Below are 27326 nucleotides of genomic sequence, written 5' to 3'. Positions count from 1 at the left end.
TTAAACATGACACCCGAAACACTATACAAATATGCTTCCTAGGATTATAAAACATCAACATTGGATTTATTCTGTCAGACTTCCTTCCCTTCCAGTTACAAGAAACAGATAAAACAAATAACATCATATATTATGCAGTATGTTCCTAATTACTCCACCTATTAGTTTATGCAAAGACAGTGGAATAACAAGAGGTGTACTGAAATCTGGTAAAGGATTTCAAAATCATATCTTGTATACAATGAAACGGGATGAAACATCTACACGGAAAGTTTATTAACTCACATAGTGCAAACTGCTGAAATGTCACAAGGTCCTTTTGCCCGGAATATATAATCAACTTAATTTAGTCATCTCTGTCGATTAATTACATTTTCACTCTGCTCTAAATCACCCTTGTGGTATATACTTCTTTACTTAATTGCCAATCCCAATTTGCCCTTGGCTGAGGCAGACCACAGAAAAATCTATAGCGGGGTTTGTAGTTATCAGAGAGAACACTCTAAGGCCTCAAGCAGTTTTCTTACTTGCCAAGGTAAAAAGTAAAGAAATTCATTAGCTAGAGAAGTTTATTGGTGGGAACTATCTAGGGCAGTTCAGCTATATTAATTTGTTGAAATTAAAGTCTTGGGGGTACTATTTTATGTATGCAAATTCTGATGGCTTATATGTTGCAAGAATAAGGAAACACATCTACCTTCTGCAAATAAATGTTAGTTTCTACTAAGAAGTTCTATGGTTTGCCAGTAATAATTGCATTGTGGTTTAGCAGTGAAGACACGTACGATGATTGTCTGGTTGGAGACGTCAGCTGCTCACACAGCTGTAAAGCAGACAAGGTCGGAGATGATGGAAGCAATTCTTCTGCGCGATCATCAATGGCTATCTTCTGCCACATGATTGGCTACTCGTGTTATAGTACAGTGAAGTCAGTAAAGATCTCTGCATAGAATTGACTGCTAGGTTTAACTTTACATATTACCTCTACTGACATAAATTTGAAGGCATCTACTCGGGGATGCTATTATTTATATACAGTGACGGGCACGTTGTCTTGAAATTTAACAGTCAGAAAATATATTAGGATGTATTGTTGCAAAAATACTAGGGGCAGCGTGTATCGAGAATCACACTTACTGCATAAGCAGCAATGTTATAAACACTGGTATGCATGTAGAGTTTCCATTACAATTGCAATCGACAGCTCTTCTTTTAGTTCCTCCATCATGAATATGTATTAACTATGTTCAAAGACAAATAGCACATATTCAGATATATATTTACATTTTCCTACTTACACAAGATCGTTAGAAACCTCTAGCATGTAACACCTTTTTAAGTATTTCCAGTTTGTTAGTAAATAGCCGATACTGTCTATCTGTTATAAAGTTATTGCATGGAAGAACCACTCAACCAGTAGTAGATTTACCATGGGAGAAGAGGGTGCGGCTGATATGGAGCCAGGAGGTGAGAAAGGACCAACATTGCCAGGGAACCAGCAGTGTTCTCCAAGACCTCCCAATCTACTCTAGAGATGCCATCAACCATTAATGGTTAACAACAGTCAATGTGTTCTCCTGATGGTAAATAGTTATACCATTGATGGGTTAGGTCTGATGGCAAAATCTGATTGCTTTGTAGTACTGCAGTCCCTTTTGGCTGCAGTCCCTTTTCCTTTGTGTAACTGCAGGCCTAATAATGATTTATCATTGCTAATTTATGCTCAATTGTTAAAAATTAACCATCCTCAACAGTTAACTGCCAAGTGTGCATGTACTCTGATCAGAAACACTGCAGCTAGATCACCTGAAACGTAACCATTTGCTGTTCTTCAACGTCAGAGGTGTCTTCATACATCTAGCCTCAACACGCCATGCAATCAGCGCAGTCTCCTGCAACATCCTAGCCCCATTGCGTTGCAACCAAGTTGCAACTGAGACACAAAGAACCCTGATGCTAGCAGAGTCTTGCAGAACCCGGTGCCCCTGGAGGGGAGCCGCTTGCTGCGACTGCAGCAATGATGTATGAGGACATATCTGTTCAACTATTCTTATACAAAAGAGTAGCTGGATTACAGGTACATGTACAGAAAAGGAAGAGCCTAAAGATTTTCAGTTGCGTGAACTAGGCCTCTGGGGCCTTTGTACTACAATTCTTTATAAAGTGGTTCTGCAACTTTAGAGAAATACCCTTATACATTTAGAAGCTAGCATCTTCCTTTTGCTGCTGGCTGTGCTAAAACCACAGCGTGACAAAGAACATTGTAATGCTTATCAAGTCAAAACCCGTTTACCTAACATCATATGACTTTTATAATTAAGCCCCCAGGGTACGAAACACAGTTAAAATATTATTTTCTTATGACGCTGAACAGAATGAGCATCTTCTGGAACATGTAGGTGCATGAAGAAAAAAATAAACACAGACATTAACATTTCATGGTGCAAATTGTTAGATTTACTTTACCTAGTTGTCATCCATTATTATATTGTATGCATATTTAACAGATGAGCTTCAGAAACTAAATTTCTATAGAAGAAAGTATGTAGATAAAATGTAATAGTTACTATCTTTAATTGTGCTCAAAATAATGCATGCAATTAAAATCGTAAATAATAATTTGTACTGTTATGATTGTCAGGTTATTAAAAATCAATAATCAAATCTTAATTCGAAACAAAAAACCCACCACCCCCATCAGCGTACAGTATATCAGTTATTTTTGGATATATTGAGTAAGTGATAAATTACTCTTAGATCTGAGAATTTTTTTTTTTGCATCATATAAAGTATTTTAAATACAACCCAATGCAACAAATACAAAGAGGCAGCTCCAGCAGTCTGTAAAGGGCTGGTGGTGATTATACATATATATTTTTGCATGTAGTGGTCTACTAAACGTATTGTGGACCAAAAAAAGTTTAGAAACCACATTAAGATTTTCCCAAGGTCACATTCTAAGTTTCCACAGCTGCTCGCAAAGTTACAAAAACAAGAAGAATGAAAAAAAGACAAAAATAAAAAAAGTCCCACTTAGTACAAATAAACAAATGCCATATTAAACCTGATATAGTGGCTGGGAGCGCAGACAATAACATACTGAAAGATGCTCATAAATCATGAATATTTTTTCCTTTTTTGTTTATCACTTCATGAAATGTATACTTGTTCTCAGCAATTTGCATACCTCAGCTGCTCAGTCACACGTGTGCAGAGAAAAATGCAGCAGTTTTTGAAATGACAGAGTGAACAGGTAAATTAACTAATGCTGCTTTCAGACCGCATAACTGGCTTTGACCCTGTATTTGGAAACGTTTCCAAAAACGGGTCTGCCAGATAAAACCCCTTTCACACCGCAGCACTTAAACGGTATATTACCGTTTAAGTGCCGATTTTTTGACACTGGCAGACCCGTTTTTGGAAACTTTCCAAATACAGGGTCAAAGCCAGTGCAGCCTTCAGCCCTCCCCTCCGTGCAGCTCCCCCCCCCCCCTCGCGCGTGTCGACCGAGAGCATGTCGACGCCTCCCGCGCATGTCGACAACCCCCGCGCGTGTCGGCGCCCCCCCCTGTCGACTTACCCCGTGCCGGTATCTCCGTTGTGGTTCCCGGAGCACTGCAGCTCAGTATGCTCGGAAAGCACTTATGAAAAAAGTGTCTTCCAGAAAATGGCTGCCCCATAGGAAAACCTGTTTAAAAAAACTGTCTTTCGTATGGGGGCAGCCATTTTCTGAAAGACACTTTTTTCATAAGTGCTTTCCGAGCATACTGAGCTGCAGTGCCGGGAACCACAACGGAGATACCGGCACGGGGTAAGTCGACACGGGGGGGCGTCGACACGCGCGGGGGGGCGTCGACACGCGCGCAGGGGGTGTCAACACGCGCGGGGGGGGGCTCCAGTGCTGTGAATACTTAATGAGCGCTCATTAAGTATTCACTGTGCTGAATTTAGGACCCAGCTCATTGGCTGGGTCCTAAATACCGTTTCAGAACCGATTTTGAGCCTAAAATACCGGTTCTGAAACGGGTAGGACCCTGCATTTTAACCGGTTAGAAAAAAACGTTTTTTTCTAACCGGTTAAGTGGTCCTGCACCTTTCAGACCGCACACATTACCGTTTTAAAACGGTAAAAAAACGGCAATATACCGTTTTTAAAGTGCGGTCTGAAAGGGGCATTAGATGGGAGTTCTATTGCAGATGGGTTGTTGCCCACAGCAACCAATCAGATTCTGCGTCTTATTTATTTAGCACCTTCAAAAAAATATAATCTGATTGGTTGCTATGGACACCTCATCTCATATTCAATAGAACTCCCATCTTATTTGATTTACCCTCATTTCTTTACATATTGTGACATTGGGGCAGATGTATTAAGCCTTAACAAGAGATAAATGCATGGTTGATAACAAGAGATAAACGTCCAGCCAATCAGCTCCTTACTGACTTTTTTCAAACACAGCCTGTTACATGGCAGTTAGCAGGTGATTGGCTGGATGTTTATCTCTCTTTGGCCCTTATTCTGATTGACGCGGACTTTACCGCATACTTTCGGATCGCGTGTTTTCGGCGTCTGCGCATGCGTGGAGAACGCAACGCGCATGTGCCACGCCTTGACTCCGTACCAGTTCGGCCAAATCCCGTCCAAAACTGTTCCCCGCAATCAGTCGGGAAATATGGGCGTATTATGGGCGTCATGCGGAATGACACATGGGCGTAGTTTCAAAGTGGGCAAAACGGGGCGGAAACATGGGCGGATACGGGGGAGTACACTTATGTTGGGGGGCGTACATTCGGATAGCACTCCGAATGCACGCGATCAAAAAGGGCAGAAATGTGCGGTGTCCACAAGTGTACTATTGCTTAGCGGACACCACTCGTTCATGCGGTAGGCGAACGTACGCCTAATGACTACAAGCATTAACACCTGAACCCAATAGAATCGACTCCTTTACTCATTACTCACTAATAGGCCGCTTGTCAGTGCTTTAATTGAAACCATTGCACTTCAATTGCTGTAAGGGTTAATGTGTGCAATGCATGTGTTAGGCATGCTTGTAAGGATATATTGGCATCTAATTGATTCCAATTCCAAATAAGAAGTTTTTTATGAGGATAGGTATTTGAATAAGTGGGTCATGTGATGTCTTGCAGAAGATACATAATAGTGGGTTGTTTGGCGTAAATACTCCGCTTACGTGCGGTAGCACCGCTTGGCTCCCGTTCGGATGCGGTATTCCCGAGCATACTCTGTAATACTCTGTAATACCGTGCAGAATCTGAGTGTTTCTCCCGCACACGCATGGTTTGTATGTCGTCCGTAAACACGCCCTGTTCTTAAAGAGTGAGTCCGTCCGAATGCGGAGGACCCGTGGGCGTTTCTACGGACGATGGCCGCACGCGGCAGAACACCGTGGCGTGCGGACCGCACCGTAAGAATGCGGGAATATCCGCACCGATCAGAATAAGGGCCTTTATCACCCTTGCATTTATCTCTTGTTAAGGCTTAATACATCTGCCCATATGATCCTGACTCAGATTTGTGCAAAAATGCAACACAATATGTTACCAGCAGCTTTATGAAGATACACAAATGTCTCCTGAAGTAGAATGTCCATCATATGCGGTAAACATAATGACTGTTTATATCACTCCCGCTGAGAAACTGCATATACTCCAGTCCAAAATTCTGAGCCCAAGTAGATTTTTGGGGTGTGAAATGGATAGAGCCTGTTCATTTTGGGTCCTGACATTTTCAAAAGTGGGTAGTTTGGCATTATTTTAGTGAGGCCTTAGCAGAGTAGGCCCCTGATGTGTCCATAATAGTTGAGAGTATTAGAAACTGTGCTCCTTTGGTATTTTCTTCAAGCTTACGGCATTGGTAAACAGCACAGCACATCAAATGTGATGCATGTTACATCCCACCCATTGTATGTGTGGCTTCCATAACTCTGACATCACAAGTCTTTCCTACTGTAACTCTGACATCCTACAACAATTGCCAATACTCCCTCAGAGCATTTGGGTGCAATTTTAGTGCACATCCTCCAATGAGCAATGCAACAATGATCCAGCACTTATGTTCAAAAACAAATAAATAAAAGACAAAAGATGCAGGTACTGGACACACACAGCAAAGCACAAGATCAAACTATCACATTTAAATGATATGGCAAAAGTTCAAAATGGAGGATTGAGATGTATTTGTCTTCTTTATAAAACTATATTTGCAATATAAAGCCTCCTGTTTGCTGGAATGGAGTGACAGTTACTCACTTAACAAGCAACCTGAGCACAAGACATATACATCTGTTGGAGTGAAAGTTCTATTACATTATCCCTTCATGCAGATGAAACCAAATCAAGGAGATGGAGACAAATGTCGTCTTCAATATAGGTTAAATCTATGTGATCTAGGCTGAATTACAAGACTTCTCAAATGACCAATAAAACCCAGAGGAAACCCAGAAAACAGAGGGAGCTGGAGATGGAATTGACGCCAGTTATCTCACAGATGGAACTAAATAATTTTGTAGGATTGAAAGTGAGGACTCATGTAATGAACCTCCAATATAAGACAAAACACACGATTTTATGTGTGTAGATCAAAGTAGACTCAGAATTCAATAGGTCTGACAAGAGCAGGCTAAACAAAACATTTCCACATAAGGACTATTAAATCAGTAGGTCAGATACATATGCTCAAACCTTATATAAGAAGCAGGGGTGGGATGGCCAATATTGGTCCTCAGACACTTACAACAGTGTATGGTATCCAGATCTCGAGTCCATGGTATACAGCTGGTGCAAACACAGGTGCATTTATTACTGCAAGTGCTATGCGGGTGTAGCCCAAGGGTGGATTTAAGAGTTACAACACCCCTTGGCAAAACAGTAATGTCCGCACCCTCTTGCCAATTTTATTTTCCTTGTTTGGTTGTAAGTCCTCAGTTCATGATTGCCAAATTAGGACAGACAGTTCTAAAGCAGCCCAATGCCGGGCTGTCTGTTCTGTGCTTTGAGGTGCGCGCTCCCGCGGCACCTCATCGCACAGTACAAAAAGTATGTGCTTGCACATAGGTTTCATCAAATTGCATCGCATTGCATGCACAACGGATGCACATGCAATGCAATGCAATGTCATCCATGCTATTGAAGCCCACAATGCACGCCCGCATCGGGACGTGTATGGGCTGCTTTAGACAATCATCCAAGTGCCCCCCCCAAACACATACATACTGTACATACATACTTACTCCCCAATGGAATTTTTCAGTGCCAAGTGAGCCTGCACACCACGGTCATCTTAACTTCTGTTCTTAGAATGCCTGGACCTTTTGCATTGGCACCTGCTTCTGGCAAGTACAGTGTTTCACATGGCACTGCATTCCGTCATGTGTAGTAGGGGCTGGCCCAGTAGTGACGTTACCAATTATGGATTGCCACTTAAAGAGGTAAACTGCCTCCAGAGGCTCTGGAGGCATCCCAGATGAGGCAGGGAATTCTAGTCTAGCAATTTGCCTACACTATCAGCCCTAAAGTCTACTGTAAGCAGTGCAGTTGGTCAGCATGCTGACATGACCTATTTTGATGTGTGAGTCAGTAGCTATAGTCCCATATGCTACATTGTTAATATGGCCCTTACAGATGGATATCCAACCTTTGGCCTAATTCAGACCTAATCACAGGACAAATTTATTCTCAAAATGAGCAAAACCATGTGCACTGCAGGTGAGGCAAATGTAACACGTGCAGAGAGAGTTAGAGTTGGGTGGGGTGTGTTCAAACTGAAATCTAAATTTCAGTGTAAAAATAAAGCAGCCAATATTTGCACTGCATATAAACAAAATACTCACCCAAATGTAACATTAGGCCCCTTGTTTTAAACTTTAATTGCAATATCTTTACAAAAATGTGTATTATTATTCAGAATATCAGCAATGTCATCAAAATACACAGAAGTGACGCTTGTAATAGATTCACAATATACTGTATAGTATAGCAGTGTTTTGTACTTTATGCAACATTCAGCAGCAATTTCATATTTGGAACAACCGGCTCAGTTTTGCTAGCTTTTCAATGTATTTTATTTATTTGCATGCTGTTATTAGTAAAACTATGACATTTTCTTTTTATTCATAATATGACAAAGGTTGTTAATGAAAATTCATTCTTCAATGTACTCATCAGGGAAGAATGATAGGTCCAAAATGTGAAGCTCAGGCAGACGAAAAAATGCTGACTGCAATACAATAGCACAGATGGCCCATTACGTAGCAGGAAAATACCCATAACAAAACATTGTATAAAGACTTTATTCATCCCTGGGTCTACTTTTCTGGATTGACACAATGGGCAGATAAATCCATCAATCTAGAGAAGTAGATGCAGAGGTGGTAAAAAATCCCTAAGATTATATACAATGTTTGCTGGTTCTTTTACTTCAGTGGCATTAAAACTGAGCCTTGCGGAAATCCAACTGAGAGAAGCAGTGAAGAGGCGGTAGAGTCAGAGCAGCGAACACTGAAAGAGCGATCAGATAGGTAAGATGACAACCAGGAAAGGGCTGTATCATTAAGACCTAGGGAGTGTAGTGTTTGTATGAGAAGTGTGTGATCAACAGCGTCAAATGCAGCAGAAATATCTAGAAGAATGAGTAGTGAGTAATGGCCTTTAGACTTAGAAGTGACCAGATCATTCATCGCTTTAGTCAGTGCTGTCTCAGTGGAGTGTTGGGAACAAAAACCTGACTGAAGTGGGTCTTAAGCCCAATACACACTAGACGATACTGTAAAAATTAGCTCAAAAATTGTCTTCTGAGCGATATCTTTCTCAATATTGTCTAGTGTGTACACTCAATATCATTAAAAATGCACGCTCCCATGTATCGTTAACGATGATTGATGTCTGCAGAACATGCAGGTTAATTTGACTATATAGCCAAACGACCTGCATGTTTAGCGGGTTCCAGTGATGTTAATGAACGGTATCGACGCCCAATATCATTTGGTGTATGCACAAGATTGGCCACCCATGGCCACTATATTGGCACCGGCCATGTTGACTACTGTGTATGGGGGCTTAACAATTTGGCACTAGTGCTACCAGCTTCACTTTGGTCAATTAGGTAAAATTCTAATTTTGCTAGTTGTTTATTTCCCTACTATTGCCATTACACTCAGCAATGTTTTAGGAAATACTATTTACGAGTAGCATTAGTACATAGAAACATCACCATGGGTTCTGTATGGTCTGAGGTCTATGGGGAGAGGACACAATGATTTACCGCACTGGGTGACACTGGCCCTAGCTCTGCCACTGCTTTAATTGAAGAATTTTTTTCACCCCCTTTACTTTATTTGGTATACGATCGCATCGTATGCCATTGTATGGCATACGATGCGATATTTTATTGTACAACATCGTGTCGCATCGCATCGCATACCATCGTATACCTTAATTAGTGTTATGGTATAAGATGTGATGGGCGCCGTGCTAGGAAACAAGTACCCTTTATTTTACACTTTGCTGATTATGTGGCTGGGAATTTTCAATCTATGTGCCATTACTTGGAAGCTGCTCACATATATCATATAGATGGAAATTAAATGAGAATATGTATTATCATTATGGTGTAATGTAATTTAATGTTCTTTTTATTATATTTACATCACAACTCTAATACAAGACAAAAGATTTAACTCCCTGCAGGAGCATTTGATGAGCCTTTCATTACTACACATGCTATTTAAGGCTGCAACTTTATAAGATGATCTTTGCAAATGGACTTTTCAGAGCACATATAAAGCTTTTCAGTCACCAAAGCACTTCCTCATTGCCTGCAGCAGAAGTAGGCCTCAAAAACAGATTAACTCATGTCTCCCTACATATTGTAAGTGACAGGAAAATGATGTTGCAATATTAAACGTATAAAAGTCAGTTTTGCAGGTGTTCATGCACAACCGCTCACCAGTATTATGGTAGAGTCCTTGTTTAATTCTGCCATGTTTCCCTGACTACTTTCACTTTCAGTGGCTTCTTCAGAAGTTTCTCAGGCGGGGAAACGCGTCAGTCCCTACCACTAATAAGAACTCTGGAAATTGCATTATAGAAAAGCCCCTGCAGTCAGGAACCCAATCTGCGGGGTGCAAACAATGAGATTCACAGCACTCAGAGATATAAAAAGAAATGTATTTGCCTGGCTAGGCATAAGAAGACCACTAAGGTAACCTGCTGTTTGAATGGCATTTTCTGTTAGGAGGCATGCATTAACCCAGTAACAAATCTTATTTGTTATTAGCACTTATAAACACTTTGAGGTTATTTTGGTTGACTCGCAAAGCTGTACATTTTTGCAGACTTGCGAGCTAACTAAATACCACCTGCCGCCCGCACGAACACCCGCCCCCCGCTCACAGGGCAAATGTCCCTGCACGCATGCAAATGGATGTTTTACATCCATTCGCAGCCTTGTGTGCTCGGCACAAATCATTTGATGGTTGCCGTCCATGAAATGATTTCTTAAGCGCTGGCATATCTGTCCCTTCCTGGTGACATCATCTGCCAGCCCCCCGCACACTTGTCACACCGTCATTAGCATGGGAACACCCAAGAAAGACTGGGCATTACCGTGGGGGCGACTTCCGCGCAGCCCCAGCCCCCCGTCCGCATTGCTCCGTGCGAGCGGCCCGGCCAATATGCAAGTCACCGCGTATGTTCACACACAAAGCCTGCACATGCGCATAAATGTGGAGAGTTCCCCAACCTGCGCTCAAAAGTTATAGAGCAGCACCTCTGAAGGATTCTCTGTTAGACAGAATCCAGCATTTAGATATGCAAAAAAAAAAAGAAGTTTCAGAGGGCGCTAAGAGATTATTACACAACTGTATATAAACAATGTTTAATACATTAAAAGATTATTATCATATAAAAGGACATAAAAATTGCCCTTTGGGCAAGATGAAACCAAGTACAATTCATATTCACACACACACATATATGTATATATATATATATATATATATATATATATATATATATGTGTAATGGATATTCCAATATCTTTTGGCAAATTGATGACATGTTAATCGGTTGATGTAAGGATCCCAACGCGTTTCGTCATTATCATGACTTCCTCAGGGGCAAAGATGAATCGATAGACTGCAAATTATGATACAGTGATGTAAATACAATGTTCACAGTAGGTGATACATCAAAACATTTTAAGGTTCAAACAGAGCGAAAATCATGAGCACAAACAGGTTAGAGAGGGAGAAGAAGGAGAAAGACCAACACATATTTCACCATGGAGGAGTATATTTTGGAACTATTGTGATTGAGGTTTAATCGATAGGTGGCATGATTTCATTAAACATAATGCATACCTTTATCTGTATTGTAAATCCAACGTATAAAAAAGAAGAAGATGCTGCCTGTAGGTAGAGCACAGACAGGATAACCTGCCGGCGTCCAATAAATATATATGGAATCAACCTATGTTAAATTGTATATAAATCTAAGTTTCAAGGGAAACACCCTAAAATGTGTATGCACAGAGACAAAACATCACTGAGCAAACAGATCAAAATTACCTCCTGAGTGCCAATATCTCTGTGACAGATGTTCAAAATATCCACAAAAAAATGCTCACATTTGTTATATAAATTCAAATGAAAAAATGTTTTGGGGAAAAAAAAAAGATTAGATTTCCTATATATAAACGTGAACAATACAGGTCATTATGATGACTAAAAATATTTGCTTGGCAAATTGACAAATTCACTTGGCACTCATAGGGTTAAAGGAATACTTACCTCCGGAAGCCATACTAACTGCTTTAAAAAAATATCTATACATATAGGGCATCTTAATTATATAACATAATATAATATATTGTGTGACTGATCACATTTTAAAGCGGCAGAACAAGCATAGTACTAAAAAAAAATTGGAAATAGATTTAAAGGTAATCTGTAATCTTTAGCGGCACCTTGACAAGAAGTAATTATGGATTTTTATTGATAGTTTACAGCTGTGCACTAATGTGATATTGTTCTAATCTTCAGAACCGGACGGAAGAATTATTATTATATATCTTTTTTTCTATTAATTGTGTGTATAAATTAAAATGATCTTTTCTACTAGCGTGTTTCATTTTTGTTTTTTAGCTACTATACTTTCCCGACCCCTTTCAGGATTCCCGGCAGCTGAGTTCTGATGTCGGCATCAGAAACCGAAGGTCATCTGTAAGTATCCCATTTATAATGCATATCAACATGGTAGTAACTATAGTGGGTGCAAGAGATGACATTGCTATGGGTCCAGAGCAATGTTACCTCTAATTTCACAACGGCTGTGTGCGGCAAAAGATTTGGGCTTTGCAACTTTGGAAGGAAATTTTAATTTTTGTGCGTCACTTATATATAACTGGAAAATGACGTTCAGCATTTGTGTTAACTTTACTTCAAAATGATATTAAACATTCAAACATTCAAAACACAGCACGCAATGTAGTTAATGGGTGAAACACACATTAATTGAGTCCAAAACTGCAAAAAGGGACCACTGCTGCTTTGTGCGCTTTGTTGTAATGTCTGTGCGCACGCTTATCGAGTTCTGTGCGCGCGCACAGCTTAGAGGGAACACTGGTCCAGAGTCTTAGGATCCAGATTCTATAGAAGTGCATGAAAATGCCATTTAGAAATTGGTTCTAGCCAATTGCCTGGGGCTAAAAAGAGGGACCTATCAGTGGCACTCTCCCGCTCAATAACTCTCCACACTAATCTGTTTCTACAAACACTCCCTGACTCAGCTGAACACATCAGTAAGCCCAGCACGGCCAGAGAGTAGGCTTTAAATTGTTTATAGCCTTTGTGAAGTTGGGGGACAGTAATTAAACTCCAATATTACAATTTCCCAGAAACAGACATTGGTCCTGATTCCGACCAGTTTGCTAGGCTGCGTATGTTTGCAGCCTAGCTAACAGTTATATGGCGCACGAACGCCCGCTCCCCCTTGCTGCGGCAATCCCCGCATTTGCATTTCCCTCGCATGTGGCCGAGCAAAGAAGAAATCATTGGATGGTCGCTGACCATCCAATGATTTCTGAAGCCTTTGGTATGAAGAGTAAGTCAATACTTTTCAAATGGTTGCTGATCTCCAAATTTGGGGATGGGCACTGGCATCATGTGACGTCAGCTGCCTGCCTTGAGCATACATCGACACACCTGTGTTCCCAGAGGAACGCCCAGTGTTTGTATGGGGACGCCCATAAAATACTGGGCGTTCCCCTGCTCCAACCCCCTGCCTGCCCCCTTTCCTCTCCTGACAGTGCGAACACATTGGTGAGTGTGATACTAGCCAAAGGCGTTCTCACAGGTGGTCTGTGCATGAGCAGATTTATGCATGTGCAGACCCCGAACATCGGGGAAGGGGCCAAATTCAGACTCGTATGAACAGGACTGAATCAGATCCCGTGTGCTAATATTAATATCACCCCCACTCAAAAAGGAATGCCCTACATTAGGAAGTAGCCCAGTCAGACAGGAGCTGGCTGGCCCTGCCCCCTGCGTGGCATCATGTGTACCTGCAACACTACAATGTGGCATATTGTTAACTGGAAGGAATTACATATGGCATTATAGGAACTGGTGGCACTGAGTGGCATAATATGAACAAGTGCATTTCTATTGGGATAAAAATAAACTAGGGTACCATTAATGTATGGTGCACAACAAGAACTACTGCAATATTATTGGGCATAAAATGAAGAGGAGGAGAGAGGTGTCCCTCTAGAGCTAATGTGGAGGGGCACCTTTAAAATGCTGCAATGGCGACGGCAAATTCTGGTTACGCCCCTGCATAGCAACCTAACAGTTGGTGTATCAGACTTTCATTTATTGTACTAAATCAGTGGTTACCAAACCCAGTCCTCCTGGACCAACCACTCCCAGTCCAGGTACTAAGGCTATCCAAACATCAGCACAGGTGGCTTATTTATTCCGTTTTATTTATGTGCTGAATCAACAATATCCCTAATGTCTGGCCTGTGAGTTTCCAATGAGAAGTCAAGACTGGGTTTGGGAAACCCTGGACTTAAATGATCATTCTTATAACAATGCTATAGTAACAACTCAAACCAATTCAAATGACCACAATGTACATTACTGAACCATGTCTATTGGTGCAAGATAAAATGCCTCCTGAGGGATCAAACTGACCTTCTTCAGATGCCATTTTCTTTAAATAGCCCGGAACTTGGGCTCCAATGCTAATAAGCAAACATAAAATGCCTATACAATAGGATGTGTCTCACAGACAATATGAACAAACATTATTGATCTGAACTGCAAAACAAGCATACATTGCAAGATATCTGATCACTACGGAGCGCTGAATGATATTTTTAACTCTGCTGACGAAGCAATAATATCCAAGCTCCAACTCTTGGCTTTGAATGCAGAACTTTCAACTTTATATCTTCACAATGAGCTATTTACTTAAAACATGTTAACAACCAAATCGGAGACATCAATTAAACCTTGTATAAATTATATTAACAGTTTAAAAGTATTGATGCAATTGGCACAGCCACCAACTGACACAGAGAATGAGGGTGTGGGGGGGGGGGGGGTGGGTTGATTCTAATCAGCTCGGTAAGCCGCTAGCTTCACACGAAGACACATCCCCTGGCACACCGCCGCTGCAGGAGAAATTATTTGATGGTCGCCAACCATCAAATTAATTCTCCTTCATTCACAAATATAAATCAGTCCCAACTGACCTATTTGCAGCTGCTGGGACGAAGAGAGGGCAAGTGTCAGCCACTCACCCCCGGCTCGCCCGCGTACCCATGAGAATGCCCAGAGTTTTCATGGGGAGGAACATAAAAAGCTGGGTGTTCCCATGGCCCAGCGCCCTCTTCCGCCCCTCCCCTCTGCGAACTACCCAGCAAGTGAGTTACTCGCTGCGGCCGTTTGCAGTCGGGGTTTGCACTATCGGGGCAGGGGCCGAATTCAGATCACTACGTGTGATCCAGAATCGGACCCGATATGTGCTGCATCTTGCTTTGGGACATCAGCTGCTGCTACCTGTAGCACGCGACGCACTTCTTATACGCACAGGCTTATAAGCTCCAATGCAATCCATTCAGTAACTACTAACTTAATAATTAACGCAATCACTTTAAATATTCAATTCTATTTCCATGAAAATTAATTCTTCAAATGGAGGGGAGATCAATTAACTGCTATAATTGACTGTAAGCTAATTGAAGCAATGGGGCTACTCAATTAGCCCCGAAGGCAACCACCGGGCTGAGGTTCACAGGCATTTCTGTTTTGTTTTGAGCCTGAGCCGACTCGAAAACAAATTCCATTGTTAACACAGCTCTAGGAACTTATCCTGCATTCTATGGGTTACATCCCTTAACAGTTCATTCACCAGGCAAGAAAAATGGGTTCTAACTAAATAGCCGCAGGCACTATAACCCGAGGTTACCTTTCACACCAACTACATTTTCGGGGGCTAATCACATTTTTCAGGGATAATTTAATTCCTCCGTTATAAATAGTTCAAGGCAGTTGAGCTAAACAAATTTGGGAATTTGTGCAAAGGTTTTAGGTAGCTTCAATAATGGCTCCAATTTTTTCACAGCCAAATCCTCCCATTCTTCTGATAAAAAGTTTCCTGAAATGAAATCACCTGGTCAAATAAAATGTGATTTCGCAAAAGACACAAAATTATCAGCAATCGCATAGCGAAGAAGCAGATCAGCACAGAACAACTAATGTCCAACAATCGCCTTTTATGTCTTCTCGGACAGTTCATGTGTGACTAAATAATGTGGGGAAAATTTATTAAAATTGGAGTTCTATTCAGTTCAGCTGGGATGTTGCTATGGGAAGCCAATCAGATATGATCTATTATCTTCTAGAAGGTTATAAATAAATAAGAAGTAGATGCTGATAGGTTGCCCAGAGCAACATCCCATGTGAAATAGAACTCAAATCTTTTAGTATCTTTCCCCCTGTATGAATGATTTTGCCCATAGTATACATTCAATGGACATCACAGGCCGCTGGAAACAATGCAGGTAAATAATGTAGGCATCTAACTTTGATATTGATGCCAAGGGATGTACTGTACATCTGGCTTCTTTTATATATCCCACTGGCTTATGCCTTAGCTGACTGGCTCCCAAGTTCTGCATTACATCTGTGTCATACTACTATACTTGTGTCAGCAGTTATCTGGTATAGAGCGTGCACCTATGCTTACTCAAAATGTCAAAACAACATATTGCAATGAGCACAGCAGGAAGGTTGACATGGGTTAGGTCAACAGGGTCATTAGGTCGACATGGGTTAGGTCTACAGTCAAAATGTCGACATGGGGTTTTTACAGGTTTTTTGAGCCGACAGGCGGTATTTCATGTCCTACCATCCACTTGGGCGTGGTGGGAGAATAAAATAGTGCCCCATGTAGACTGTCTCGACATTCGGGTAAAAAAACTGTGAAAAATCCCATTTCGACCTTTTGACTGTCGACCTAACCCTTCTAATGACCCTGTCGACCTAGACTCATGGTGACCTTCTTGCATGTCGACCTAGACACATGTCGACTTAAATGCATGTCAACCTAATGGTGTCGACCTAATGACTGTCAAACAACTTGCTGGTGACCAACTGATCCACACCCCTGTGAACATGGTACGCATATAACAGGGTACTTTAGAAACATAGCTACTTAACATGCATGAGACATAAAATGGAAAAATATATATGTACTGCATCCTGCAGAGCATTGCAAACCATTTCATAAAGTGCAAGGTAAGGGAAACAATGCATAGTAGATCAATAAAGTGCCATATATAGTGAGCCAGAAGAGAAGTTGCACATGACAATTCAGAACTGAAGTAACATTATAATCTGCATACTATAAAATTATACAGAGCAGCTGATTGGTTGCCATGGGCAACTTCACTCTTTCATTGATTAGTACATCTTACCATAAAGCTAACCACATACTGTACAGTCTCATGCCCCCCATTTACACACCTTACCCACTGAATCACTGAGCCCTATAGCAGTGAAGCCACATTTAAGCTTTTAGTGTGGGCAAAGCTTATTCCCACCAGAATCCTTTCCACACAATTACAAATCTTTTGATCAATACAAGTCTTAAAGTCTTATGTCTGCAGCAGTCACATGTCTACCGCTCACAGACCTATGGCAGAAACAGCATCCGTGTGCATAGCACAGTACCCTGTACCCAACATAAATTCCTCATTCCCTACAATATTATAGAGCTAGAACAGCCATATTCCCTGATTAACATCCTCATGCCCCTCACAGTCCGATGCCCCCCACCTACGACCCTGGGCCAACATTAGTAATTACATGACAACCATTTAATCGCTGTACCATCATGGCATCCTACTGATAGCCACCAATATCACCCTGTGTTCAGTGTATTAGACTCATGGCTACCTGAATATTGCATACATAGCAGCTCCAAGACAACTGAGTCAAGTCATGTTCCATATGGGAGTCTAATGTGCACATCCCATGCTATCACATGTGCCAATTACTAGCCAGGCTCCTAACAGTGGCATGCCCATCATGTCTGTGCCTATATATTAATAATCTCCTGTGTCCTATACAACCCTGCTGCCCAAATTCTCAGATTTCCTGCCAAATACAGCAGTCTGCCATAAGTAACAGTCTAATGTGCTGTAACCACTATACACAGGATCAGTCCCGTTACCTATAAGGGCAAGCCGTTACTTATGGCCATAAATAAGCGAAGAACCTCGCTAAAAATGCAAAATTTTATTGCAATATTCATTAAATTGGGAGTTTGATTTGTGCACCTGCAACTTTGACTTTGTATGCAGTTCTACTGAAAGGTCTCCGCAGGGTCGCACCTCTCAATTGGTGTGCACCCCAGGACCCCACCCCTCCATACCTATAACAGACAGCCTCATGCCAAATCCTTTTTTTTACTCAATTCCCTACTTTCCTGTGATGTATGCCCGCCTTTGTGGCTGGAATTCTAACCACATTAGTAAGATAAGAATGCAGTGTAACCTCGGTCCTCAAGGACCCCCAACAGTGCACGTTTCCAGGTAACCTGGAAAGTGTTTACACTCATTATTCACTGACACAGGTGAAAATTATTTCACCTGTGATTCTGTGTGGAGACCTGAATAGGGTATGGATCATTAGGTCTCCACCATTAGGTCCTTGATGGCTAACCTTGACACTCCAGCTGTTGTTGAACTACACATCCCAGCATGCTCTGCTTCAGTTTTGCTTGGCCATGCTAAATCTGATGCAGAGCATTCTGGGATGTGTAGTTCAACAACAGCTGGATTTCCAAGGTTAGCCATCAAGGTCGACATGCATTGGGTTGACACCATTAGGTCGACATGCAGAAAGGTCAACATGGGTCAAGGTCGACATGGTATTAGGTCGACACAAGCATTAGGTCGACATGGGCAAGGTTGACAGTCAAACGGTCGACATGGTGTTTTTACACTGTTGACCATAATGTCGACACAGTCGTCATGGACACTAAAACGTAGCACTGCATCCCCTTGCATTTGCTTGCCATGCTACGCTTGGCACACTATTTTGTTCTTCCACCACTCCCTAGTGAAAAAAACCCATGTCAACATTTTGACTGTCGACCTTGTCCATGTCAACCTAATGCTTGTGTCGATCTAATGTTATGTTGACCTAGACCCATGTTTGACCTTTCTGCATGTCGAACTAATGGTGTCGACCCAATGACCGTATACCCCTGAAAAACATGAACTGTTGGGGGTTCTTGAGGACCGAGGTTGAGAACCACTGCTGTAGACTACTTGGAATAGGTGAACTTTAATTATAGACATCCTGTCAATTGGTACATCTGGTTGTGTGTATGGCTGACCAACTGATTTTGAAATAGGTTGGCCAAAGCAGCCATTACATATATAGCATCACAAATGGAAAAGCATATTCAAAGAACTCTGCTGCTAGACAGAACTTCCAGAAAGTGTTCGATACATAAGTGAAATCTGATTGGTTGCTGCAGAATCTCCACTTCTAAAAACCCGCACTTTAGTAAATATACCCACAAGTGTCTGGAAAAAAAATGTATCTAAAATTAAAACTTCAAGGTAAAATAAGACATAGAATATAATGTATTTTGGTACTTGTTTCCTAGCAAGGCGCCCCCGATTTTGATCGTATCGCATTGCATGCAATATAGCGGCATGCGATGCGATTCGATTTTTAATTGTACAAGCACCCTGATGGGTGCTTACAATGTTAAATGCACCCCCATTGTTAACGCCACCCCCACTATCAACGCCAACCTGAAGCGTGGCGAGCTCATCGTGCCCGCGAGGGGTGGCAGTACGTGTCCTCCGACCTTTTCATACCCCCACTATCCACATTGGCGTGAAGTTGATTTTAGATAGTGTGGCAAGCGCAGCGAGCCCGAAGCGTGGAGAGCGAACATGGATTATTTTACATGTATTCGGAGGACATGTAAGGTCGGAGGGCGCGTACCGCTGCGCTTGCCACGCTTCGGGTTGGCGTTGATAGTGGGGGTGGCGTTGACAATGAGGGTGCATTTAACATTGTAAGCATCCATCAGGGTGCTTGTACAATTAAAAATTGCATTGCATGCCATTTGCTGGCATGCAATGCTATGCGATATTTCATTGTACAAGCACTCCTGTTAATTTAACGGGAATATCGCATCGCACACCACTAAGTACGGTATGCGATTAGCGCCGTGCTAGGTAACAAGTAACTGTATTTTTCATAAAGTTCAATTCTAAGGATATTTGGAGTTAAAAATAATAGTCTTTTCTGATTGAATTCCATTTGAAATCCCCAAAATCCTATTATCTACAATATATAGTCACACATAACCTGGCAGAGTTATGGCTTTTTGTATCTGGTGACAAGCAGAGGTCTATCTTCTACAGAAATATTCCACTCGTCATTTTTGTGGGTCACTGTTGCAAATAACTTGGTCTGTCTAGCTAATGATACACAATCATGCATTGTTAATGGTTTATGAAAATCTCCCAAGAAATGACATAACGAATCATCAGTCTACCCTGTCTGTTGCCAGAGTATAACTATTTTATTGGCCAGGTTCATAGAATAGTCTTTAGCTTATTGTTTAAGAAGGTCATTTTCATATTTAAGCACCCTGGAGGCGTTCTTGTACAGTTAGCAAATGTAAGAGACAGTGATACATTTTATGCCTACACAATGCAGCCTTTTATGTGTGAAAAATCTAAGAATGCAGAGAATACTATGAAGCTAATGATTTGGTCTAGATATTATCCTGAGACGACAGCTCTATTAAGACCAGTAATACTTTGTTTATAAATAACTGTTGAGATATACGCCCACATTTATATCATGTATCCACATAAACCTAAATAAAGTTTCAATGCAAATACCGAATATACAAAAAAACTAAGCTGACTTTTTTCTTTTCAACATACTTAGCACCACTGGCATGTAATGGCAACGGAGTTGGTATTTTGATGCAAACCTAAATAAATAAATCTACTGCATTCATTTAGAGAGGACTATATCCCTATAAACACTGATGTGTCTGATAGAGTCATATTTTTATGGGAAAAAAATGTCACAAGTCTGTTGTGAAATGAGAGCCAGCAAAGTTAATAATTATCTTTGTTTTTTTGTTTGTTTTTTTAAGATTACTGCAGTATTACCTATTTTATATGAGCAGCAGACACAACAGTGAATTATATAGTTTGTGCTTACATCAAACAAATCATAACAAAGCTCTTCAATGCTTGGTAAAAAAAATTAATAATGGCATCAGTATCTTAGCTGTTAGCCGCAAAGTTGCTAGTAGCAACACACACATGCACACACTGTGAGACATTAATATTGTGGTACAGTCATAGTAAGAGACTAGAAACGACATTAATATATTCATGTTTAACCAATGGGGATTTTACAAGTATATATATATATATATATATATATATATATATATATATATATATATATATATATATCTATATATACTGCGTGAAGTAGCACTCAGGATACAATGTCAACTTCAGCTAGTGCCTTCCTTCATGAGCCAAATCAGGAACATGTACATATTCATGCTCCAGTAGCACTCAGCAATAATAATAATGTCACGATGCAGAAGGTGATCAACGTTTTGAATATATTTTTATGTTTTTATTTATATTAATCCTGAAGACGAATAAAATATATATTCGAAATGTTTATCACCTTACTTCTGCATCGTGACCATTATTATTATTGCGGAGTGCTACTGGAGGATGTATTTGTTCAAAATCTCCAGAATTGACATGCTGCCGGTCTTCAGTGTAACGTTTGAATTGGCCAACTGATACAACTGATAGGGCTTGTCAGTGTCCTGTACTTACTGCACGTGTACTACTGCACCAATGCACAGAAATACCAGTTGTTTCTTGCATGAACTTACAGTATACTGTATATATACACCGATGTCTTCCACAGCTGCATTGGACCATAATATAACATTATTAAGACCAGTGGTTCTCAAACGTTTTGGAATCAAGGCAACCTAGAGTATCATCATTTTTTCCACAGTGCCCTGTGACCCAAAAGTTGATTATTGAGAAATTTAGAAAATGATTAAATTGAATAAATTGTGGTTATAGGTCATCCTTAGGTTTAAATATGTGGTGAGGGACAGGATTTGCTTTGCTTGTCTACACAGTTTATGACTGGCAGCCAGGAGCACTAGTTTTGTCCATAAATAATTTGAATTGTTTCTGGTCCACCAACCAGGTAACCCCCTGCAAGTGTCCTGGGGCAACCCGAGGTGCCACTTCACATAATTTTGGACCATGGTATAGGACACATTACATCACTATTGCCCCCAATCCAACAACTGCACTTGTGGTGGACAGTAAGTAATGCAGCAGCATCATGCCACCTGCCAGTGCCACCTCTCCTGTCCAGCATGGTGCCACAGTGCAGCGGGGTTAAGACAAGGAGCTGCTGTGGCACCACCAGCTGATGGGGAGGCACTGGCAGGGCATGCTGAGCTTTGTAGTGTCCCCACAACAGCCGGTGACCCCTGCTGCCCCATACCTCTCCTCCATGACCATCGAAGATGCCGAAGATGGACGGATGGGTCTTGTTGAGAAGGTCGGTGATGATCTCGAAGCGGTCCTCCATGTGGTCCCTCCGGCCCTGGATGGAGTACACGGCCACATTGTTACTCTTGAAGTCCCAGGTCTTGGAGAACTCCGCCTCCAGCACATCCAGCCCCCCGAGCCGGTCATTCTGCATGATCTCCGCCACCTTCCCCTTCACCATCTGCACGGCGTCCCGGCTGGACTTCACGATGGTCTTCACCTCGTCCGTGTGGAAGAAGTAGCTCCAGAGCGCCAGGCTGATGCACAGCAGGAACAGGGTCTCCGGCCGGAGTAAGAAGTAGCGCATGATCCTGCCCAGCAGAGACAGCAGAGTCATGGTATCCTCTATCATGGGTGTCCCGGGGGTGGCAGGGGAGGGCGATCACTGCATGCCAGGCTCACCCCTGCCCGGACTCCTCCCCGGCAGGGGGGCACAGGTCCGCAACACCTCACACAAAGGGGCACGGTGAGTGTCAGCCGGCTGGGCAGAGGCTGCCTGGTGTCCCCACGGCTGGGGGTGCCCGGCGCTGGTGCGTTCGGCTGGGCAGTGGTAGCAGGCGGACAGCTCCGGTCCCTGCTCAGCAGCAGCAGCAGCACCTTACAGAGCTGTCAGAAGGTGCAGACACCGGCTGCTGTTCTCTCTGTCTCCCCCACACCGAGCACCTCATTGCGCACACACGGGGGGGGCGGACCCGCTGTAGGCGATAAGGCCTTCCGTCCCCTGCTAGCCGTCTGTCACCCTCCTGAGGCGGGCTGTGGGGTGTGTGCGCCCGCTGGGCTTCCCTTGCTTACTGCCCGCAAGGATTTATCTACGCGACGGGGCTGCTGATAAGTGGCTGCAGCCCGGTTCCCCCCCGCACTGCGGTAATAGTGGTACGCTCCACCACAAGCAGGAACACTGCGAGCGAGGAGGGACAGACAGAAGCCTGTGTGCTGCCAGGCAGCAGCAGCGGGACACTGGGACCCCCCGCCCCCTGCAGTGCCCGGCATCTGTTGTCACACCCGGGGGACGCCGGGACCTCAGCTGCTCTCATACCAGCTGCATGGGGCTCTCTGTGTAGCCCTATGTCAGCCGCTCTGCCCTTCACAGGTGCCACATACAGTGGGAGGATGTCACAGTGACCTCTGCTGATACACACTTTACACAGGCACTTGTCAAGAAGAGCCGAGGATATGACAATGCAAGGGGAATGTCTGAAGTGTCACCCCATCTCCCCACCGACAGCACACAATAGAGATATAGATGATGGGGCTGGTATGCCAGTGGCATCTATATTATCTGCTGTCAGCACAACAATCCCTATCATTTGGTGAATGTGAGAAATAGTGTTGCACCTGTGTCCTGCCTTAAAGCCATGGCATACTTAATTCTCCATATCCTTTTTTGCAAATTACTGTTTATCTGGATTTGAAAATAAAATAAATACTAAGAAAATATCATCACATCATTAAGCAGTGCAATAGTAAAAGGGGACCCATTTAGCAAACAATATTTGTGTCTAGCGCCTCAAAATATTTGTGTGTGGGGGGGGGGGGGGGGGGGGGGGAGGGGAGGGGAGGTTTGAACCACAAATATTAAAGTATCCATTGGACGGGACAGGCTCCATTCATCAAACTGTGTCCAGTCCTGGGGTCCCCGTCTGGGGGGAGGGGGGTGTTGCATGTGACAGCTGTCACCTGAGAGATGGGGAAGAAAACATGAAAACATTACAGCCTCCTCTTATGGTCGGAACCATTCAGGTTTTTACAACATCCCCAGATCATACAGGAATACTGTCACAGGCACCCCCACCGGACTCGGTACTCCCTGGACGGACACCCCCCAGACTGGGCACTACAAGTTTCAGAATGACTAAATTTGATGACGAGAGTCTGTTTGGTGTTCCGGGGTCCGGTCTGGTTCTGGTTGTCATTCCCCTTTGAATATATGTAGGAAGGACGATAACAGTTTATGCTACTTATGTATTATCTGGGCTCCCATGTTAAATGCACCCCATTATTATCATACCCCTACTATCCAACTACGCATGGAGTTGATGTCATATAGTGTGCCCGAAGCGTGACGAGCTCAGCGAGCCCCGCGAGGGGACACGGTCTCATAACAAAAACGGGAGCCCAGATATTACATAAGTACCCAGTTTATCTCCAAAACCTGCTGTGGTCCTAAGGGTGGTGCCATTGTGCACCAAGGCAAGAGCAGATAAGGAGTATGTTGCAATCAGTGTGATTGCAAGGCACCCATAAAGCATCTCTGAGTGTTAGGGGTCCCTATTGCTATATCTAGTTGTGGGGTGTGGCAACCAAAAATCAGCATAAGCCGGAATGCTCAGAGCAGTGCAGCAGTGAAAAAAGTGTTAATAAGTAAGTGTAAGAAGCTAGGGCTACAAAAGTGATGAATGTTATTAAAATATTAACGCATACCTCCCAACTGTCACGATTTCCGCGGGAACGTCCCGATATTCGGGGACGTTCCCGCGTCCTGCCCGGGGCCGCCATTGTCCCGCGGTGGGGGGGACAGTTAGGAGCCCCCCCCAGCTTGCCGAGAATAGACGCTGTGCGCATGCGCACAGCATCTATTCAGCGCCGACGAGCGGCGAAAACGGGGGCGTAGCCGGAGTTCGCGTCACCCCGTGAGGCCACGCCCCCTTTTCTCGAGGCCACGCCCCCTTTTCGGGAGCGCGCACGGCTTCCCAACTTCAAAAGTTGGGAGGTATGTTAAAGGAACAGTTTTAGAGATTATTAGTGAGAGAAAAGTGTAAGAGAAAAGTGTAGCCACCTCACAGTCACCCAGCCACACCAATCCAGGGGCACCACACTCCAAACCCATCTTAACTTCAGTATGGGTCCTATAATTAATTAGTATAGAGCCACATGATAATGGCTCTTACATTTACCTAAACTAAGAGCAGCCTACCTAGAGCAACCCCATAGTTCTCCATATGGCATGTCGGGACCAGCACTTCCTCCTTATGCCTCTAACTACAGCACCCAACAGATACTGCTACCTTGTATATTTGCTGGGCTTTAATTTGCTGCCAGTCAGATTGCTTTATGTGATTCTCGCACAATGCAAATTATGCAGTAATACAAATTGTTACTGCATAACAATTGAACAATGTTGAAATTTGATACTTTGTTTTTGAAGAACTATGCATGAGAATGCTGTCTACAGTCAGTTTTATCTCCAGTTCATGCCACACAGATGTTACTTGTTCTTATGGAACTGATGTGCTGACTCTTTTTAATGTTGAGCCACAAAATAGTTGTCTCCGCTGAACATCATACAGTATATGGTAACTGACCCACTAGTGGGTGACACCCAGGTGCAGCTTGAACCCCCGGACCCTCTCCCTTCTGACACCAATGTAGTATCCCCATTCCAAATAAAATGTTCTTTGCCATCAACAACACAACACTGTCTCACAAGCTGGCTGATTTGGGTTCCCCCCTACTTTACTTTCCACATAATGGGCCCCATACATCAGTAATCACAATTTATGGATTTCCAGATCCAGGGATTTTTTGGCCAGATAAATGGATTTTACAATCTATCTGACTTTGCCCACACATTACAGATTTATTTCAGTGATCGGCAGATTTTTCCATCTAAAGATTGCATCTTCATATCTGGAAATTGCCCAATCGATTGTAATTTCAGCTGTTCATAATGTAAATAGATGAAGAAGACGAATTGGGAATGCCCACACATATAAAAAAGATCTGCAGATAATACCAGATTATTAAACATGTTTAAAAACCTGATTAAGCAATTGATTGGTGATTTTGATTGGGATTGCCAAAAGGGGGAGCCCACACATCTAAAATTAATTGTGGCAATCATCTCCATATCTGAAAATTGTCACAATTAATTGCTGATGTATGGGGCCCTTAACTCATCATTGGCATATAACGCTGTCAATCACTCCTAAAATAGGGCATGTAGAGAAGGGAGTGATGAACTTTCCTATGACTACAAGAACCCAGGTTGTTTCCCCCTCAGGGTAATCTGCAGGTGCTACCTACTTACTCCTGCAGTCATAGGCGTGCGCAGCCCATTTTATTAGGGCGTGCACCGTCAAAGGGGTGTGTCTAGCGCCACCTATTGGGCGTGTCCAGCATTGCCCATTGGGTGTGTCTAACACTGCCAATCATGCATGTTTACCATCATCTATTGGTACTCGCTAAAATATAAAATGTCTCTCAGCCAGATCATAGTCTCCGGCCTATTTCAGTTTTAATATTCTTATTACTCTGTATAACAGTACATGCATATAAAGTAAAAACAATATATGGATTATGCAGGTCTGTAGTGATATGACAACGGTCTAGTACAATTAACAATGCAAAACACACAATTGATTGATGGGCACTAATTTTAATGGAATACAGGTCTAAAAAGCAAAAGACTTTGGTAAAAGGTGTTGCTGGTATTGCTAGCGGCAGGGAGTTGTCCATAAGGGTGGGCACAGCATTTGGGGGTGCCTGCGCACCCCTAACACTCAATGTGCGCACACCTATGGTTATGATTATGGCCGACCATGTGACCCACTGGTCCCTGACTGATGATCATCATTCTGTCATGGTGACGGGCCTGTTTCTAAGTGGAGACCTGGAGCTGCAGCTCCGTCCGCCTCAATGTTAACCTGTTCCTGTTGCCGTGATACAGGCTGTGATCGTAAAACAACAGGACCTTATTGGATGGTCATTTTAGAGCACAATGGGATTTGCTGGCGCAATGTCAGTAAATAATAATAAATAAATATTTGAGGATGTCAGGAAGATGCTGCAAAGATCTCATCCCCCCTCTACTGGTTCTGCCCTAACATAATCCTTATAAGATCTAAGCATCACATTATATAACGGATGCCATAAACCCGCTAACAGCACAAATCATGTATAACTTGCTGACGTACCTGCCGTTGTCCTGGGTCAATTCTGCAAGTTATCATGTTCCCAATGAGATGGATGTAGCCATAAGCGTTTTACACATAATTAACAGCTCTTCCAACACACCCATGGGGTGGCTGCCCAGTGTCGTTTTTGTTTTTGGGGTATCGCCATTAGCCCTAATCCCCATCTTTCTGCCGGGCCGAGTGCTGTTCATGTCGGCCGAGTGCTGTTCCTACCGGCACCAGTGATGTGC

The 27326-nt window shown here is 42.7% G+C and overlaps 1 protein-coding gene across 1 annotated transcript in view; it reads right to left on the bottom strand.

The window, feature by feature from the left end:
- Window positions 1-23077, bottom strand: part of PPM1L (protein phosphatase, Mg2+/Mn2+ dependent 1L) — a 219662-nt gene extending 196585 nt beyond the window's left edge. The window contains exon 1 of the mRNA XM_083177845.1: window positions 22137-23077. Within this exon, the coding sequence (XP_083033971.1) occupies window positions 22137-22535 (399 nt within the window). The 5' untranslated portion in view covers window positions 22536-23077. The remainder of the gene's footprint in view (window positions 1-22136) is intronic.
- Between the last annotated feature and the right edge of the window lie 4249 nt (window positions 23078-27326).

The sequence above is a fragment of the Crinia signifera genome, chromosome 3 (genome assembly GCF_055691185.1).
Source record: "Crinia signifera chromosome 3, ASM5569118v1, whole genome shotgun sequence".
Lineage (NCBI taxonomy): Eukaryota > Metazoa > Chordata > Amphibia > Anura > Myobatrachidae > Crinia > Crinia signifera.
The sequence above is the reverse complement of the archived record's forward strand: the minus strand, read 5'-3'. Positions and strand labels throughout refer to the sequence as shown.